Source organism: Odontesthes bonariensis, chromosome 18 (genome assembly GCF_027942865.1).
Source record: "Odontesthes bonariensis isolate fOdoBon6 chromosome 18, fOdoBon6.hap1, whole genome shotgun sequence".
Taxonomy (NCBI): Eukaryota; Metazoa; Chordata; class Actinopteri; order Atheriniformes; family Atherinopsidae; genus Odontesthes; species Odontesthes bonariensis.
In genome coordinates this window covers 16,760,592-16,780,607 of record NC_134523.1, presented here as the reverse complement: position 1 = coordinate 16,780,607, position 20,016 = coordinate 16,760,592, and the positions used below count along the sequence as shown (strand labels likewise).

Below are 20,016 nucleotides of genomic sequence, written 5' to 3'. Positions count from 1 at the left end.
TAATCTTTCAGCGCAACATCCCCCACCAGCGACTCCATATGAATTGCTTTGCATAAATGCCACAGGAATTATCTCTGCAACATCAGACAAACAGACCCAGAGACTTGTGTGCCAAAGTGACGTCACCTTGACTGGCAGCTCAGACGACCCAGGAAAGATCGACGCTTTTTGACTTTCATAAGGTTGAAGAAATTAAAAGCTACTAATTGCTCGTCTACCTCCTTCCAGAGGTTAACTGGTCCCACATGAGCACTGCGGCCATTTTATGGCTTTATAGGTGGGCAGTCCTCCTGACACGGGTGAGGTGTCACCAGACAGGGAGAGAATCCATATGCTGATAAACACAACCTGGGATCTTTATACTTTACCAGCCTGTAAAAATCCCAGTGGTAGCTCGCTCAGATTACCATCAACTTGAATTAAATGAAGAAAGAAAGAAGAAACAGTTCAGTTCATGTCTTGAAGAATGTAAAATAAATGCAGCCCATCAGCATATTTCTCCAATATATAACTTTATTTAAAATATTGTTACAATTTATTACTCTACACAACATTTTCAAAACTTTTCCTTTTTTTTTTTTATACTGGTTAGTAAACCTTCAAGGGCAATTTAAGATATAAAACCTTTTTTTTTTTAAGCTTAGTTCTGCCTCAGGTGTTAAGTGAAGTCTTTACACAATCAGTAAATGAGAAACCCCGACTTTAAAACACCTCGAGTGTTTCGGTAGTTCTCCGTGTATCTGTTCCCCACACAGCAATGGCGAATAGTGTCTCAAAGGTTGCACACTATAACTTCCCCAATCTTAATAATATCTGTTTAAATAAATAAAAGTTCTGAGTTGGAGAAATAAGAGTGCTTTTTTTTTTTTTGTCAGAAGGATACTTTCTTTCAAAACAACATTTTACAGATTAAGCTAAAGACAAACAAACCAAGCTTATGTTTTTACTTAATGTCGCTGCCTTCCCGCTGCGGAACAGCCTCGTCTTTCAAAGCAGTGAACAAATAATTACACACAGGCAAACACTTTTAAACAGCACTTACATCCTCCTGCCAGGTTAGTCGCAGGTAGAACATAGGAACGCCTGAAGCTAATGTGCTCTGAGCCAGATGTGCGTTCTAGGGGTTGACGAGTCCACACAGAGGTGCTGCCGATTAGACTGACATAATGACCAACATTGTCCAGAGAGAGACCGGCTGAGCAGCCTGAAGAAAGTCATTTAATAACTGCAGCGGGAGCCTTATGAAATGCAACAGAATTGAAGCAAATAGAAAAAGACTCACTGAATGACTTTATTGAAATCTGTACTGATTTGACATAAGACCCAGAAAACGGAGGTGCTGCTATAGCAACAGCATCCCGGCTGCAATTGGTGATGAACAAACTTTCCGAGCCTGGTGCGCAGGTCCACACATGGACATTTTTCTTTTATTCTCACATTGTTTGCTGTATTATCCAACATTCATTTCATTTAACTTCTGCCTGAAAATCTTCTTTTGATAAATAATCATTCAGTTACAAGCTCTGGTTGACCAGCATCTCAAAAACAATCACAGGTGGCCCACGGCACCGCATACACCAACAATATCTAACACAGGCCATCTTAACAAATACGTGCTTCGTTACATTCCTGTCACCCCGTTGCTTTATTACCTTATTAGTTAGTATGACATTTAGCTCACGGATGAAACGGACAGCACGCGCCGCTGCCTGTGGCTGAGCATAAGATGGCGCCTGGCGTGGACAAGACAAATCAAACCACAAAACTATGAAAACAAAGACAAAAAAAAAAAGCAGCTTTCTTAAAAGCCTATTCACAGCAGCACGAGCCACGGGGACAGAGAACAAACATCAAACAGCAAAGAACACTGCTTTGAATACATTATTGGGAGGACTGAGTCACTTGGCTGACATATATAAAAGGAACAGAAGCTATACTGAGCATGTTGAGCCAACGTGGTGCTGCCACGGCAACCGCATCCCCCTGTGATGATGGGAGACCAACCTGGGGAGTGAGAGCAGAGGACAGACGAGGCAACACACACAATCACAAAGCTCTGGCTGTCTCTTCTCTTCATCGAGAAAAAATAAATAAAAATACTATCATGGACGAACATGTCTGGTTCTTCTATCATCCATCTCTAAACTGCCAATTACTCCAGCTGTCACAATGACCATCCAGCAATCTGCGCATCTGCAGTTTTTCCTCTTAACAGAGCTCCCACTGATGTGTGTATAACACACAACACGCTAGCAGTGTGGTATGTATTGCTATAAACTGTTGAATGGCTGAGCGAGAACCACTGGATGACAAATATCTTGTGCTGCACTTAACAATTTTGTCGTTGCGGAGCAGACAGACAGGGATATTTGTGCGTTACGCTGAAACAGAACGAGCATGGCTGTGAACGGCAGCTAGACAACAGGAGACACTTCCCATTTGTCTAAATCTGCCGGCTGTCTCTGCTGTCTTACAGATACAAAAACCCCATCTTCATTTGCTGGCGCTCACACCGACAGCTCATCAGACTCGTCCAATAAGAGTCTAAAGCTTATCAGCAATGTCAATGATAAACATTAGAGGACACGCTCGCACAACACATGCAGATGAGCCCGCTCCGACTGAAAGCACGTTGCGACTAAACTCAGGCATGAAATTAACATTCTTCTTTAGCTGAAGCACAAAAGCAAAACAAATCTATCGTGAAGCTTGAACACGTGCTCTGGAATTCCGTCCAAATAAAAAACATTGTTCTTAATTTCAGGATTTTGGACGTGGCAAAACAGGAACGGGTCAGTTATGAATTAGTTGAGATAAACTACAAGCCCCTAGTGGGATTAATCAAAACTACTGAACTGAGGCAAAACTGCAATCAATACATTTCGGCGCACTCTCCATTCAGAAGTATCGTCTGTGAGCATGTAAACCTGCGTTCTATACACTTCAGGTGAGATAAAAGATGTTAAATATTAACAGCAACAAAAAGAAACGCACAAATAAAATCTATCTTTTATCTCTATCTTTTCTGTGAGAAAAATTAAGTTCACAAAGTGTAGTTAACTGTAAAAAAAAAAAAAAAAAAAAAAAAAAGGTCGCACATTATGTGCAAAAGCACACAGCTAATACTGTATCTGTGTATGTGCTGTATGAGCAGCTGCTATGCTATGTGTGCTGACGGCTGCAGTCACACAAATTAATGCATCTACTGTCTTTACAGCACAAAATCTTTCCTCTTGACTCGCTTGATGGACAAACTGCAAGGGAGTGATACTTTCGGGTGACTTACAGACCCAGAGGCATCCTTTTAAGAAGCTCTGGGATGAGTTCTAGTTCAGCACAACAACGTAGTCAGTCTAAAACTCTGCTGCTCCCTGCTGCCTGTTCAGAAAAATGCAGCTCAGCGCAGGAAGGCTCATAACTTCTGTTATGTTAATATTCACAATGTGATGACGGGATTACCCATATGTCAGGTGTGACAACTCAATAACATTAACGTTTTGACTCTCCTTCAGGAAATTATTCCCGGAGGTCTGAGAATGACAAAGCCTCCGCCTCTCAACTACCGAGCTTTGATAAATCGCCACAATAAAACATTTGCAATGGGGATAAATATCCACAGTGAGACAAATGGCTGTCTGCTTACAGACGTCACCCAGCAGTGTGGATTCGACCAAAAGACGGGGTTAAAAAAAGAAAGAAAAAAAAGCTTCGTTAGAGCGTCTTGAATTAGATTCGATTAGAGCTTCATTGCAATAGATCAGGAAACCAATTTATAAAGCTCTTATATTAATCTATAATTTATCAGAAGTAAGATTGTTAAACATACATATACGAACACATCCATTTCCATTTTGTTTACAGTTGTGCTGCCTATATTTTCTGACAAAGACAGGACACTAAGGACCCAGAGATAGAAAACATCATTTCTGTGTTAATGTCCAGCATCAGTGTAAAGCATGATTTTTGCCTTCTTCCTTTTTTCACAGACGTGAAAGAAGCAAACAAACAGACACAAAAGAAAAAACTAAACTTTTCTGGTATCCCTCCCCTCTTATTTTCATCTCAGCTCAATTAGCTGTACAAAGCCCATGCTGTGGGATGTTGGGCTGAGGGAGTCTGTCAGAAAAACGCTCACATTTCCATCCCAGAGGTCAGCTCTTTCATGGTGTTTCCACAAAGTGCTCCCTCTGCACAAATGGCTCCTACGGTGCTGTGGCAACCCTGACCAACCACGCACCGTGCTGACACGTCTCATCTCGTCCAGGGGTGAGAATATGCTAGTGCTGTGCCCCAGGTCACAGGGCAGACGCATGGTAGAAACAGGCACACTATGGAAACCTAGTAAATTACGTGAAAGCTGGTTTATGCATATTTCCCTTCACTGCTCTTACTCTGTGGATCCCTGGACTCGGATAAGTGTGACAATTTCAATTTCCCAAAGCGGTCGGTCACTGCCAGTTTATTTCTGGGGCAGGGATCTCCTCATTCTCTCACTCGTTTCTGTGTTTGTCGATGGGCGCTCTCTGGGGTGACTGTGATGATGCAAGTGGACCAGTTCGAGTTCAAGTGACGAGAGGTGGCTTTAGGAGGTTGCGATTTCCCCCCCTAGGTGGCGCCATCCCTTCTGTTGCGTCTCCAGAGGAGGCAGATACTCTGGAACACAGAGACGGTTCAAGGGAACAGGTCTGAATGATCGTCTGATTTCGCACGTGATGTGACTCATGAAAATGCTGCAACAACACAACACCAATCAGTCTGTGTGCTGGGGGGGGACACTGTGCATTAATTAGTGATTATCATTATAATACATCCATCTGTTATATGCGGGCGCCCTTGCTTCTTATCTACATGTCCTAAACTCTCAGCTACTCAGTCCTACGGTTTTAATTCTGTTATTTCTGCTGCTGAAGCTCAGAATTGTTCTCATTCTGCACCCTGCCCTGCAGTTGCCTATCCACATTCTTGTATTGATGAGTACATGCTTTCTCACATCATAGTCTTGATAGTGAGTCACATTCCTATGCTTTCTATGCCTCCTCACAGAAATGTAAAGGAGGGGGCAATAAGTGTATTGTGCTTGGGGGTAATTCACCAAATATTTACTATTCACATATATTCTTCTCAACTACATGAAAGAAGCATACTTGAAATGCTGTATCTGCCCTTGAAATTGGAAGTTTTCAAAGATAGGAACGTTTTGCATAATTCATGGTGCTTGATGGGTGCCATCGATCAAAGCAAAGCTTCGCACCACATCTAAATATACTTTTTTTTAAAAAGATTAAAAAAATCTAGCCTCTTTCACTTCAGCTCTGGTGTTAACCAACTGTGTTCAAGAGGAAAAGATCTCTTTAAATTCAGTCCTAAACTGCAAGTCTGCCGGCTGCCTACCATTGTTACTGCAGTTTTTGTTGTCCTTATCAGACGCCTCTTCCTCGACCTACAACAAAGAAAACAATACACGTGAAATACAACACTTACTTTCAACTAAAGACTGCAGAAAAAGATGCAAGTGGCTTCAGTATCTGTGAAGAATGTCACAATGTGCTAAGTTTAGAGATTCAAAAGCTGGCATCGAATCATATTTCCCAGAATGAAAGAGGAAAGGAGTGGTCCTTACCTGTTTCCTCCACTTCAGCTCACAGAAGACACGCTCAAAGCACTCATGCATGTAGTTGAACTGGAAGGGAAACAAAATAGTTACTCAGGCTTCCAATCGCCACAATCTGCAAAACTATGTCCGTGTCAGTTGCCTCGTCTTCTTTTTCTTAGATAAGATTTGATGACATGTGAGGAAGCAAAGGATGTAAATCACATAGGATGGGTCTGTTACCTGCAGAACAGGTCAAATAGCCGTTCAGGTGTATTTTCACACTTACATACGGAGTGAAAATCTTAACCCAGCGAGGTTTTTTCTCTCCTCTGGCGTACTCAAAGCAGAAAGCCATCCCCTCCTCATCAGTATCCCAGCGCTGCATCTCCGCCCACTCAAAAGCAATTACCTGGTTCTGAGAGAGAGAGAGAGACAGAGAGACAGATTGACATTGATTCAGCTCTACGTATGTATGCGTATAAATTCAGTATTTTGGGGAAATCTATCCATAGAAAACATAGACATTAAAAGTATGAAGCCAGATTAGGATAGAAATTAAATGATTGCCGCAGAGGCAAATGCTCACCTCCAGCGTGCCGTCCTCAGTGCAAGCGTGTAGCTTGAAGTGATGGATGCTGATAGCTGTGATAACGTGGCCCTTCCTCCTGGAGTCACAGGAACAGTGAGGGAAGATCACCTCGTTGTAGCCTTCACATGTCCGCAACAGGCTCAGGTACTAAAAAGCATTCCAGAACACAGGTATCAGTCACTGTTACTGCAAGTAACTAGCTTAAGACAGATTATCCAAAACATTTATATCTGAAAATGTAAAATGAGACTTAATGTAGTACAAAACACATTGTACTGCAAAAACTGCCATGTTCCCCGGCCTTGTGCCTTCTTCTTCATTTTTTTTGTATGCACTCCATGTTTATGTGCTCTTTGTTGAGATTTGAAAGCCTGCATGAACTCTAACTTTCCATAAACAAATAAAGATATATCACCCTCCGTCTTTCTCATGCAGGACAGTGTTTATGCCCACAACTGTGGTTTGTTCAGGTTCCGATTCCTTCCTGATCCCCCTAAAGCTAAGCAGGTGTCGTGGCTTTTTTTTTTAACCTGTACATTTCCAACACACTAAAAATTACTGATAAACACAAATGCTTCTTCTGTTTGAGAAACAGAATTGGTAATGTTGCTGTGAATGTAGTTTGAGCTTAAGACAGAAAACCCTCACACATACAAAAACTTCAACATAAACTCAATGGCTTTATGTGTGTTTACACCACAGCACTGTATTCTGAAGCGTGAAAGGGTTTCTGGCTTTTCTGCCCATTTTTTATTTGGAAGTGTTTTGGTGATGGCTCTGGTCAGAAGGCACAAAGTGTAGTCATCCCTGTCCCCTCCCCAAACAAAGACTGGTCTGTGGTTCTGACCGTGGCCATCTTGCGCTGCTCTGCCAGTTTCTGCAGCTGGTAGGATTTGTCCTCTGTTTTTATGAATCCCTTCTTCACATCATCCAGTGCCTAGACAGACAGGGAGTGGGGATGGGAGATGGCAAAAAAAAAAAAGAAAAAAAAAAAGAGATACACCATTTATCTCAAATGATAACGCACAGAAGTAATTTAGCTAGAAATGTAACCAATGAAAGGAGTAACGTAATCAATTCATCACCTACCTCCTAATCTAAAAAAAAAAAAAAATGTTTTAATGAGTTTTAGCTCAATGTTTGCTTGAATGGTCCTACAACTCTAATTTTCTAACAATGACAGATGAACTATAACGTTACACCACAAATATTGTTAATATATTTATCTTTGGGAGCTGGTTTCACCAAAGAAATATGTCTGGTTGTCGGTGCTGTGATTGACCATTCTACCCCCATTTGTCCTATATTAATGTTTCAAACTTTTTTTTAGTTTGAACTCATGATGTTTTAAGTTCCATTTTATGAATCCATCTGTATACATTTTGGGTCCAGTTTATGTGTATTGTCGTGTCTATTGCTGCTGAGCTGAGCTGGACTCGCTCGGAACAGTTTTCCTTTCCTGGTTTCAATCAAGTTAAAATAGAATAGAAAATAAAAGCAATCCACAGCAACTTTCATGCAGCGATGCAAATGTGTTAAAAGCGCTGCCCTACACGGCCAATATATCCAGTAATCATACTGTAGATCTGTTTTTGTGCTTTCACGTTGGCTTTAATAGCACACCTCTGAACGTCACATGCTTAACGTGCCTTAAGCAATGACCTTTCCTGGTCGGTGGACAGCCTGCAGGCAGCTGCTGAAGCTATTTTAGTGAATTCAAATTAGACAGTTATTTTTTAAATTCATCCTTTATACTCAAAAAGCTGTGGAAGCTCAGTAGATCAGCAGCTTGAAGAACATCACCATACTTGGGTTTCTTTTTAAATTCAGTGCCATGGATTGTGTGAAAACACCTCTAAAATTACAAAGAGGAGGGAAGAATGATTTTTTGCTTGTTAAGATAAAACTGTTAATACATAACTAGTTTGGGAGGTTTGGCACATGAGGCTGCATAAGCATTCTTGTGATTAAAGTTATGAAAAGCTGGACAATACAAAAGCTATCTACGGCTCCTGCTTCAGCGAGCCTTTATGTATTTACAATGACTGAGGGAACTATTCACAAAGCCAAGAAGCAAAGCTGATAAGTTAAGTGTTAACTGGTTGGAGAACTGCAACATTCTGTTACCGCCATGAATAGTTGAGTCAGCTTCACTCAGTATGTCAGAAACATGCGGATTCTTGAAGGAAGATTCATTACCTGATGGAAGCAGTAGTGCAGTGCCAGTGTATTATCTCTGAGCAGCTCCTCCTCTTGGATGCTAAACAACCATTTGCGGAGTGCTAAGCAGGTACCCGGAACAGCTGACGTGTAGTTCTGCACATAAAGCTTGTGGGGGAACTCGTTGGGTGCCAGCTTCCTCACTGCAACAACAATTAAAATGGAAGGAAAGGGATGTGGAACAGGGTGTGCAATTAAAAGCATAACTGTGACTATACCAGTTTAGCTGCCCTTGCTGTTCAAAATTACAAATAAATTAAACTTCCCAGTGGGCTGATACAAGTCTTTATTTAGAGCGCTGGTAGTCATGTGATGAACTCACCCTAAGAGGGTTTTAAATTAAACACAAAATAATATCTCGTGGTCTGAAAAATGCCCTTTTGAAAGAAACATTAACTCCTTACCAAAAGAATGGTTGATGACTTCGAAAAGGGCAAAGTAGCTCGCCATAATACTGTCCATTCCAACCTTCAATACTAATGCCTGCAGAGGAGCAATATAAAGCCAGTCATGCATCTTCCAGCAGACACAAACTCACAGATAATTCACACTCGGCACAGAATGGAAAGCCTGTACAATAATAAAGCTGCTTCAGAGTGTCGTGCAAACAGCTGTTATGTGGCCTTACCTGGTACACCTGATCTGTGGTACTGTTTTTACGGACTCTGACAGAGATGGTGGTCTTGTCTGGCAGGGCTATCCGCAGTTCTACATCTGTCACTCCATTATAATTCTGCACAGAGAAGTTAAAAAAAATCATCCATACACATTTAGAGCTGCATGCATCACTGTGGATTATCAACAGTTTCTTATTTCTCAGAACGTCGGTTTGTTTGAGTTACTGCTCGGTGCGTCAAGGTTTAAAAGAGCATCCATTAACAAATGAGAACAACTAAATACAAAAGTCCAGAGGCACTGGAATGTGATCACTTAAATATGGGATCAAATAAGAGGCAGAGAATTTGGCATTTTCTCAAAATATGAGCAAGGGAAACTTGTAACTGATTTTAACACTTGCAGAAAACTACCAGCCAAACACCTTCATGCAAACTCAAATGTCAAGTGCATATACTTGTTGACAGAATAATGTACACTTTTCGTAGAGGCTATCAATAATTTTTTTCTGGAGATTTGCCACTGTAAGTAGTACCACGTTAACTGCCTTTATCAGGGCAGGAGCTAATACAGGGCACCAAACGTGCCAAACCTTACGTTCTCATTGTAAAACAGCCTGAATGGACATATTCCAGCCAATTCATGGCACTAAAGAACCCTCTTTTTGCCTAAATCCCATCACCCATCCACCCTTGAGGAGACAACAAATTAATAGTTTTGAGGACACACGCAGAACACATGAAAGGCCCATCCTCGCCATTGTTCGCTTCGTCCCTTCTGAATTACTGTCGCAACACGGTGAAGGGGTAGTGATGGCAACCAGTCACATTATTCACAAGGTTCTACATGAAAACTGAGTTATGAATAAGCACCCTAATTGTTATATTGTTATACATGGGGAATGCAATCAACAGCAAATACTGAAAGCTTCGGGGAGGGAGGACATTTCCCCCCTTTCTGTTCAACATCAAGGATGAAAACAAAAAGAAAAACAACTTTACATAGACAAGGGTGAACCAATTGATACATACACACCTCGTCTGATTCAGAGAGAAACTCCTGCATGATGTCACTCTCCCCAATCACCCGCACAGAACACACTGGAGTGAAAAGAAATACAGCGTCAACAGAAGCAAATAAGTGAAGAGGAACTGAATACCACTGTCTGTATCGAGTGTTCAGATTTAAAGCATTTACTGAATGCTTCAGGAAACTGTTGACAGCAGGTCCATGGTCCATTTTCAGGCTCAACTATCTGAACAACATATCTGTGAGTGGATTCAGGTTTTAATTGTTTTAAACAGCTGGTCGTACTCAAACATGAACTTTAAAATGAAGCAGTAACTCTTCTTGAACAACGTATGGGTTAATACAATATAAAATAATATAAAACACAAGCAGGTTAATACACTAGCGACCTCTTTGCATCGGCCTACCTCGCTCCAGATATTCCTCCAGGCCTCTACGACGAGCATCCAGCTGCTGTTCGGAGAGGGAGAAGGGCCATTTACCGGGAAGCTTTGGGAAGTTGAAGTTGGAAAATTCCCTCTTCAGGTTCTGGCTCAGGATGGCAAACTCGCGGTAACGTTTTGAGCACAGCTGCCTACCTGACATGTACACATTGTACACCTGTGGCCATTAAAGCAACAACACAAAGGATTAGAGAAGCCATGTAGTGTTTTTCCAATACATTACAATTCTACCTTTAAGATGCCCACAAAATGTTGTTTCTTCTTTTCATTTGTTTTAAGTAGAAGAGGAAGATAAGTCACATCGGCACTCACCACAAACCTCTCAGAGTGCTGCTCTACGTGCTTATATGTGGGAACAGAAATGGGCACGGCCTGCTTGTCGCTGTAATCGTAGTTGGGTTGGACGTCCTCTCCTCCCTCTAATCCGTCAGCCTCCTGAGGTGGAACAGACAGCACAGCCAGAACCAGCTCCTTCTCGCCTGCACGGATCAGGTCCACCACCTGCTTATGGGTTGCACCTTCCACGCTCACCCCATTGCTGGAGGAAAGCAACAGAAAGAGGAGAAAGTGAGGGAGAGTGATGCAGAGTCTCATAAAAAAATTACAGTTAAGTGATTAGTTTTATTTAGTTTAACCTGAAGCCAGCCTGTGGCCTTCTGTGAGAGAAAAAGTCAACAAAAAAGATCAGATTTCACAGTGTTATATGTAATGTGCATTTGATGCAGGGTGTTCAAGTTACACCTGAAGACTGAAGCACTACTGATTCATGTGTCCAGGAATATAATGGCAATCCCACTCTGAAACTGCAGCATGACAAAAAATTAGTCTAAATGTTCCAAGTTTCCTGTACATTGTCCCTTTGAAATGTGAATAAATATCAAGGCATTGTCCTTCATTAACCAACAGTTGGGAGTAGTCAGTCCAGCTCTACTGTTTCCCTTTCCTTTGGTGCCGAGAGACACCTCCCTTCTTGGCTTTGATGAGGCCAGATGGCAGCAGCATCAGGTGTCTCTGTTAATCTTCCTACGAGAACAGTTGGATAGACAAGGGAAAGGAATGAAAAAGCAAGAGCGCTAGCTTAAGTCTAACAATATGCCACGTCTGTATTATTGTTTAGAAATGTAATTCTCTGTATTATCACGGATTAGGGAGGTACGACACTCAAATAAACAACGTGAGGCTATTGAAAATAAAGTCAGCGACTTAGGGAGCAGATACTGACATGACAGAATTCCTCTGAAGTGTTAAACTGAACAACTAAATTGGGGGCAGGAGGGGTCCGAAGAAGTGAAAATAGAAGTTTAGAACTTCTACCGTCAACCTGATTCAATTTACCAATGTAGATTTTTTTTCTTTTTGACAGCTGATGATAGCTGATGACAATTATTTAAAAGTTTGAGGGCTGACACACATTGTTAGAAACACACGCGCTGTTGTGTTTTCATGCAACTGACACAACGCAAATATTTACGCACTCTTTAGTGAATTTTTTCTAAACGAATATCAACCACACAAATTCAAACAATGAATCAAAAAGCTAAACTTTATGAGGAAAATCTGTATTTGTGACAAAGAAAAGCAGAATTTCTTCAACTTAGAAACTGAAAAAGGGGAAAAAAAACAGACAAAACGAGAGAAATTGTTTTCAACAAAACCGCAATGCAGATCGAAGCGGACTTAAAATGTATTTTTTTTTGTTTCGACAAATTTGATCATCAGGGACTATGAAAAAAGGCAAAATAAATTCATTTCTTGTCTGTTTCTTTCAGGGGGTGCGTCTTCACCCCTCCCAAGAGGACTATGTGCTCTATGTTTAACTCAGCTCGTGGCAAGATGATGAAAAGAAGATTTAGGTCAGCTAAACGCTACGGAAGAAATAAAATCGTCCTGTGGGTTTCCGTAGATGCACCTGCGTGAGGATGATTACGGGCTGCCCGCCTGGCGGTTCGACCCTCTGCCTCTACATGACAGAGGGCTTCTCGTCCTGTACACTTTCGGAAACGAAGATGTCAGACGGCCATCGCTTTAACCCCAATGCGTGTTGTTATTTTTACACACAAACCAGTTTCAGTGGAGTTCTATTTAAAGTTCAAACAGTTAACAGACAAGTTTTGTGATTTTTATTCCAATGCTAAATATTTCCAACTATCAGTACAAAATAATGCAACGTAACTATGAACCCTATAACGTCCAAAGCATACGTGATTATGATTTTCTACCATATTCAAGCAGCTGTCGTGCAGCTCTACGATTAGCCTGCTTGGTTGGGTGACCTACTGCGCACCAACCCTAAACCCATCAACATTTGCTAGTAAAAAACAGAAACACACCAATGTCACTCAGAAAGATGTCTCAGTGAGAAAGTATAGGAGGTGAATCTGGTTCAAACAGATATCAAGTATTCCCCCGAAGCGCCGCTGCAGCTCTACTGTCTTAGTAGAGAATATTTTATTGGAGCAAAAAGTTCACTTCACTTTTTCCTGTCAATGCCTTGGCAGCGCAGGAAACGTATCTGAACAAAAAGAGAGAACAGCAAGTGGAGTTTCACATGTTGTTGTGAAAACTGTAAAGGATTTTCACTGTTCAGGGATTTCAACAGTATACATTTCCTTGAGAGTCAATGGTCAAAACTGAAAAGAATGTTTCTTATTTGGCAACAAAGGGTGGCTTATCAGTAGGCTGAGTCCATAGAGAACACGATGATGCAAGTGCTGAATCTTTTACATACACGAGAGCGGTCAAATTGATCTTTGCATTTGTTTTCAAAAGAGAAAATGAAAATCCGATGTTTTATGCAAACGACACTCTAGCTGCAGATGTAAAGTCCAAGAGGAAACACCACACCTCTATCATTTTGAAACTAACTTTTGCTATTTGCAAACCCTACGAGGTAAAATGCCAACATTTGTCACGCTCGAGCAGATGATTCTTGAGAGAAATTTTTTTGCAAAATGGACAAACTGGTTAATAAATCACATGACGAGTTTTGGTCCTGTCATATGACCTGCGAGATTCAAAGCTTAAACGCTGCTGCTGTCTCAGCAAGTAAAAGCACACGAGTGTTTCTTGTCTTCTTCTTCTTCTGTTCTTCCTTATTTTTAGTTTGGCCCTGGGTCAATTTAATGCATGGACATGTTGTCAGCGCTCAAATTAAATGTTGATTTTAAAGCTAATCCTCAGTCAGACATCCACATGGGTCTCCAAAACATATGCAACGTAGGAATTGCAGCTATTTACCAACAGTATTTAGGCAATTACATGCATTTCAGCATCGGCTCATTATCAGGTTTGTTACCCTAAGTGGGATATTCAATCAAGTCAGCCATTATTTTGAGTCTACAACGATGAATACGAAAGGAAAGCGTCTCTCTGTCAATACATTCCTCATAACAAATGCACTGTTAAGATATTTTTTATGGATAAAAAGCCAGAAGACACCTTGAAAAACTATTTGCATTCAATTCTACTTAGGGGAAGAACTGCTACTGTTCCTGCTCTTGTATTACAGAGTTTGGCCACACAAAAAGCAGTTGTATGGTCTGTATCTGGGATCCAACCATTTATATCAGAACCACTCAAGGACACTCGCAGCGATAAAGACCGAAACTAACCGACAGCACTCAAACAGTCCCATGTAAACAACACGGCTGCCATGGTCTCATCAGCTCTCACATTCTCACCCTCAAGATGCTGAGGGGACAACACTGCCATCACTACCTGTCTTCAGACAGGGTCAAAACACAAATCATCACCATTATACACATGACAGTAAAATGTTAACCGTGCTGTCATTTTAATGTTGTCCTCACTTCTCCGCCGGGGCAGTCACTGCGTAAGTAGCTAGCCAAAAACAGTAGCTACCTGGCTTGCTAGCTAGCTAAAGCTAATCAACATGCACAGGCTGTTGTCCAACTTATGTAAGATGGTTAGCTTTCCGCTTAACTCAACCAGCGCTAGTTCTGTGAGGCTAATTCCTAAAATGTTTAGTTAAAATACCCACAAGCTGAACAAGTAACTGTTTTCTTAGATGGCTACTTTTGTTTGCTTGGCATAGATGTGTCGTAGCATTGAATATGGCTAATGTTAACACATGAAATTGGATCCACAAAGGCTAAACTGGATAACTAGCCTCACTTGCTAAGCCCCTGTATTCATTTGACGGGTGGACTCAGACTTACACCTCCAGGATCCTGTCCCCCTTCACTATCCCAGCTCGGTCTGCAGCCCCTCCAGGTAAAACAGCGCTGACATGCTGAAGAGGAGCGTACAGTTCCCCGTTGATGCTCCGAAGCTGTCCTCCCTCGCTGACTTGACCGCGAACATTGAAACCGTAGCCGGACTCCGACTTCACGATCCTCACCATCCGCGGACCTGACGTTACGGTGTCTGCGCTCTGGCCCGCGGTGCCCGCCGACGGACCGACAACTGGACCGTTGCGGGATGCCGTGGGGAGAGCCGGCCGAGTTTCATCGCCTCCTATGTCCGCCATCTTCTTAACAGGCACTAACTCCCTCCTCCACTCGGTGTTTTCTAGCAAATTCAAAACAACACTCGGGCTCTGTCCCTCGGTTACGTTAGCTCCACACAGACCGACTCTGTTGGCGATAACACGCCCCTCGGTAGCGTCACGAGACACGGCCTCACAACGTGACTTACCGGAGGCGTCACCTAAAGTCTGGTCTATAATCTCACGTCCCTTCTATCCAAGGTTATTCCACACTTTAACATCAAATAAAGGCTATATGTGAATATCTTTGTATTCCTTTTGTTTAGATATTTAAGATGAGCATCCAACAATTTGATTTGACAACATATTTAATCAAGATTATTTTGTTTTCAACTTTTCTGGCACAGCCATACATGGGCAGCCTGCAACTCAGTTTTTTACCAAAATAAATACATAAACAAATGAATAACTGGAAGAAACAACAATAAAAAGTTAGAGATACAAGCAGACAAATAACAAATAAACACGCAATAGTTTAGTTTTATCGATAACATTTGATAAAACTGTTTAAAGAAATAACTGTGATATTTTGACATGAAATCTTTGTAATTAATGTCCCTCAGAGTACTGATAACACTGTGCTTTGTTCAATTTCATTGTGCAAAATCTAAGTAAACAGTAACAGAAGCTCTAATTCCTTATTTCAGGATAGAAAAATAACCAAGACATAGTCTGTCTAATCATCTGATTTAGTATGGTCTGCGAGTCATAGATTAGATGCAAACTGAACTATGTAATCAGTTTACAAAAATAATAAACTATAATCAGTCGGAAGTATATTTAAGAAAATGAATAATTAGATTGTCATTACATTCTAAGGGAAGGGATTGTTTAATGTTTGATTTTAAAGTTATCTAAAACTACTCACGTTGGATCTGTTTTTTTTAATCTAATGGATTATGTTGCTGATAACAAAATACTGAGATGTAATTTATATTTAGTAGCTGACTACATAAAGTATTCGGACCCCAAATTAGGTACTTGGTTGGTATGATAACCTGCAGGTTGTCAGACCTTGAAGCACATGATTGGCACTACATGCTAATAGCCTACATGCATTATGAAGGAATATTTAAATTTATCAATGTCCTCACCCTAATGGAAAACATATACTGTAGAAGCTTGTTTAAAGTTCACGAATAAACAAATAAAGTTGATTACACAAGTTGAAAGAATAAAGCATTTCAGTCTGCACCTAAGCTTAAACTGAAATACCCAAAGCTTAATAAAAGGATAATTGAACTGTTATAGAAAACTACATTCGACAGATGTATGACAAATGCACAACTCATGAGGCCTATCCTGCAGTTTGTGCAGCCTTGAGCAGCTGTAGTTTGCACAGAAGCAGCATCAGTGACTTCCTTCCTTTTCTGAGCTGCAGCGCTATGGCTCCTTTACTGAAGTAAATCAAGCTGCAAGGCATGCATTGTGTTGTTAAGAAATTTAAGGCACTTAAAGTTAACAAGGGCACGCACCACAAGCATCTGCTGTATTAAAGAAAATGGTCGACCACAGAGTTTCCGAGAAAGAAAGTTTATTTCATTTTTGCATTCCAAGATGATTTTTGTGACTTCATGGTCATCTTTCTCACTGAAGGGCAGCTCTCTCAGCTGGCCTAAAGGTGGCGCCTCGGCTCTTATTTCTTGCTGCCAATGAAGTGCTCATGGCACATCTGAGTGAGGCAGCACACCAGGCTGACAAACTCGCTGAAATCCACACTGTTGCTCTTGTCTCTGTCCAGGTCCTTGAAGATGCGGTCAATTGCTGCCTTGTCATTGGCTTTCTGCAGGTGAGAGACATAAAAGACACGTTATATTTTTCAGGTGCTTATTTGAATTCATTTTAGGGTATTCAAGTTCTATTCATTACACTTACTGACCATCAATGAAAAAAAGAAAACCTGCCACTTGGCTTGATTATGCATAAATAATCACATAAACCACACTGTAATATTTTGCGTTCACCTCTCTCTTAATGCAAAGCTCTATATAGTAGTGGGCCCTTGTATTCACCCATTCTTTTGGGAGCTAGTTCAGGGGTCACTTACACACAGCATCTCTCCAAACTCATTCTGCAGAAGCTCCTTCAGCTCCTCCTTATTCAGGGTGTTCTTGTCTCCCTCCTTGCCGGAGTATTTAGAGAAGGAGGTGATGAGGAGAGCCATAGCCTTCTGGATGTCAGACATGATGGTGACTCTTTTAAAAAGACAAATTAAGATATAAAAAGTCAATCATATATTTGGAATGTGTCCTCCTTTTTCTGCAATTGTCCCCAGATTGAGGAGGTACTTTGAGATTCCAACGGGAATACATTGATCGAGTGCAAACGTCTGATTTGTTCATGTTTTGACTCCATCTCAGAGCTTACTCTTAATATTAACTGCTGCAGATTAATCATGTGGTATTGTGGTCATAAATAGCATCTTAACAATGGACTTCATTTATACCCACAAGTTGGGAGTGGTTACAATGGAAACAGTGGAATAGGAATCACATCTTGTGAGAAGTAAACACACCATTTGATAAAAAACAAGTATAAAAAAAAAATAAAAAAAATGCTTTTCCTCACTTGCTACAGTTTAAGTGGCAATTTATGAAAATAATACAATTATATGAACTTATATACATGTTTGGATTTTCATTCATTAAAAGCTCTTCAGGGGCTGCCAGTGTCTGACATCATTACTTTTGTCTTTGCCAGTGTTTTTCCTTTAGTTTTCCATGGAGATGGATAAAAATAAACCCCAGGTTTCCACCTGGGCCCTACTGTTCCTTTTTGTTCCTCTGTCACTGGTCTCTAACGCAGCATCACTGCTGAGTGACACAGGACACTGTTGTGGAAACAGTCTTATGTCTGCAAGGCACTCGGTTGAATGTGACTTGAGTGTGAAGCAAGCAAGTGTCCCTTCAGCTTCCTGTCATCTTTAAGAAGTTTGTTTAAATAGTGTTGTTTTTCCACCAACTTCATAAATCTAAGAGACTCAGTTGTGGTTTCAATGTGACTCAGATGGCGCAGCTCCCTCCCTAGAGTGTGGTTAGTGGCGGAAACTGTCGCATCACAGGGTTTGTAAACAGATGGGAATTTAGGAGGGAGAGAGCACTGAAATACTACTGAGCCACTGTTCAGATGCCTAATTTGGTTCTAATTAATGGTAAGAACTGAATGTCTGTTCTAATTTCTCGAATGTGGCATTCATCAGTAAAATGACACGTCTGACCAAGTTAATTGAACTGTAGCCAAATAGACTATATCTGTTGTGACATCAAGTTTCACAGACAATAAAATGAAGTATGTGGCTTGCTCAGAACAAACACAAACTGCCCATTTTGATGGCAACGTTTAAGTCTATGTGCTTATATCTAAAGTGCCTTAAGTAGCTCAAAGTGCAAAAAAAGTTTCCAACAAAGTCAGTAATTAAAAACCAGATAAACGATACAAGGTTGTTAAGGTTTTCCATACTCACCGAGACTGAAGTTTAAGGAGATCGAAGGGTGAAAGTCGAGCTGCAGTGATGAAGAGGCGGGTGCGAAGGATGTTTTATACATCACCACACCCTGCATCCCTCCCTCCAGAATTCTCCTATCATCTCCAACCACTCCCCTTCTTCCCTTCTTGTCTGGTCACTTCTTCATTTTCCAACTCGTGCACGTTTGCATTTAAGAAGAATTTTCATAATACTGCAGAACAGCATAATGGATCATGAAATCTTTTCTATTTGGGACTGTCTGTTTTCTGTCAGTCTCCGGTTTTATTTGTCAGTTTGATTAAATGTAACTACATATTTTGAAAAAAACAAAAAACAAAAAAACAATAACTTGAAAGGCCTAGCCTAGCTTTTTAAGACTCTTGCTTTACAAGTTGATGTATGGAGGGATAAAACCTTCATTTTTGTGAACTGAAGCATGTTTTGTAATGACACAGTAGTCAGCTGCTCTATTTAGAGGTCACTTTTTTCATCCTTTAGAAAAAATTCCACAAATTGTATAATCTATTTTAGTGTTGAGCCTTGTGAAGATGAATCTTTTGTGACTTTTGATGTCCCCCCTTAAGAGTGAACAATTGCAACTCTCTGTACATGCATATTTAACCATATCATTAGGTTTTAATTGTGCTTTGCTGTGGATATTCATATGCACTAAATCCTGAACAAATCATTCTTACTTTTTAAGATACAAACCAAGTGTGAAGGCTGACATAGTTAAATATGGACTTTATTTTCTACCCACTTGTCAATCATAGAATGCTGTAAATGCATGCCATACATCGAATTTCTGTTGTTTTTTTTGTATGTATGAGACTTTTTTTCTTAAATGTATTTTGTTGTTCAAGAAGCGCGTGATTCTAAAGTGAAAACATTGGAGACAGTGACTCACTGTGCTCTGACTGTTACGGTCCTAAGTGGCTCCACTCTTCCCCATAGTTTTGTAGTGAGGCTGTGACTCATAGTTATGTCCTAAAAGCTCAAGTCAAAGAGCCCAACAAAAAGAAAAATCTGCACTGTGGCACTTCAGTTTACATGTTTGTTTCTGTGTGTGGTCTGTTGCATTAGTAGTCTCATCTGCCTCTCCTGTTTGGTCAGGATACTGGATCATTGATTCTTTTTGCCTCTAATTCACATATCCAAAGCACAGCTTAATACAGATCATAGTTTAGAATGATCACCACTTTTCATACCATATCTCCCTTTGTGCCCTCCTTTTTCTCTGTGTGGAAAGTTACTGACTCAGATCTACTTTATTTGGGAGGGAGAATCCAATATGCTTCATATCCAGCTGTTATTCATTTGAAAGTATTTGTGGTACATCTGTAACGTTTTAAATCAACTTGTCATAGCAAACATTATAGCTACTGCTACACTCTTCTGCCATCTAGTGGTACAAGCGTATGCACTAGAAGAAAAAACATTTTGAGGGTTCTCTCTCTGGAGATGTTCAGGGCAAAAGCTGAATACTAACTGACTAAATTTCACTCAGGAGGCCAAATGTGTTTGCTTGCACACCAGAGTAATAAAGGGAAATGA

At 40.7% G+C, this 20,016-nt stretch overlaps 2 protein-coding genes across 2 annotated transcripts; both read right to left on the bottom strand.

Moving 5' to 3' along the window:
* Positions 1 to 493: 493 nt before the first annotated feature.
* On the bottom strand, positions 494 to 15,089 carry snx27a (sorting nexin 27a). Its single transcript, XM_075449047.1, has 13 exons — positions 14,668 to 15,089; positions 10,802 to 11,027; positions 10,454 to 10,646; positions 10,053 to 10,117; positions 9,031 to 9,135; positions 8,807 to 8,885; positions 8,382 to 8,545; positions 7,030 to 7,119; positions 6,180 to 6,329; positions 5,880 to 6,008; positions 5,621 to 5,680; positions 5,392 to 5,440; positions 494 to 4,653 (listed from the first exon to the last, which is right to left on the bottom strand). The coding sequence occupies exons 1-13, from the start codon at positions 14,976 to 14,978 to the stop codon at positions 4,583 to 4,585; spliced, it is 1,692 nt and encodes a 563-aa protein (XP_075305162.1). The 5' UTR covers positions 14,979 to 15,089; the 3' UTR covers positions 494 to 4,582.
* A 1,424-nt stretch (positions 15,090 to 16,513) lies between these two features.
* Positions 16,514 to 18,514, bottom strand: LOC142367439 (ictacalcin-like). The gene is made up of 3 exons (XM_075449409.1): positions 18,460 to 18,514; positions 17,044 to 17,191; positions 16,514 to 16,779 (listed from the first exon to the last, which is right to left on the bottom strand). Exons 2-3 carry the CDS (start codon positions 17,179 to 17,181, stop codon positions 16,633 to 16,635), a joined length of 285 nt encoding a protein of 94 aa, XP_075305524.1. The 5' UTR covers positions 17,182 to 17,191; positions 18,460 to 18,514; the 3' UTR covers positions 16,514 to 16,632.
* Between the last annotated feature and the right edge of the window lie 1,502 nt (positions 18,515 to 20,016).

Coding starts and splice junctions, on each gene's coding strand:
- snx27a (XM_075449047.1), bottom strand. CDS start 14,978: ATGGCGGACATAGGAGGCGATGAAACTCGGCCGGCTCTCCCCACGGCA. Junction 6,330..7,029: donor AGCAGCGCAAGATGGCCACG/GTCAGAACCACA, acceptor AATGCTTTTTAG/TACCTGAGCCTGTTGCGGAC. Junction 5,681..5,879: donor TTAAGATTTTCACTCCGTAT/GTAAGTGTGAAA, acceptor TTTCCCTTCCAG/TTCAACTACATGCATGAGTG.
- LOC142367439 (XM_075449409.1), bottom strand. CDS start 17,181: ATGTCTGACATCCAGAAGGCTATGGCTCTCCTCATCACCTCCTTCTCT. Junction 16,780..17,043: donor AGTTTGGAGAGATGCTGTGT/GTAAGTGACCCC, acceptor TCTCACCTGCAG/AAAGCCAATGACAAGGCAGC.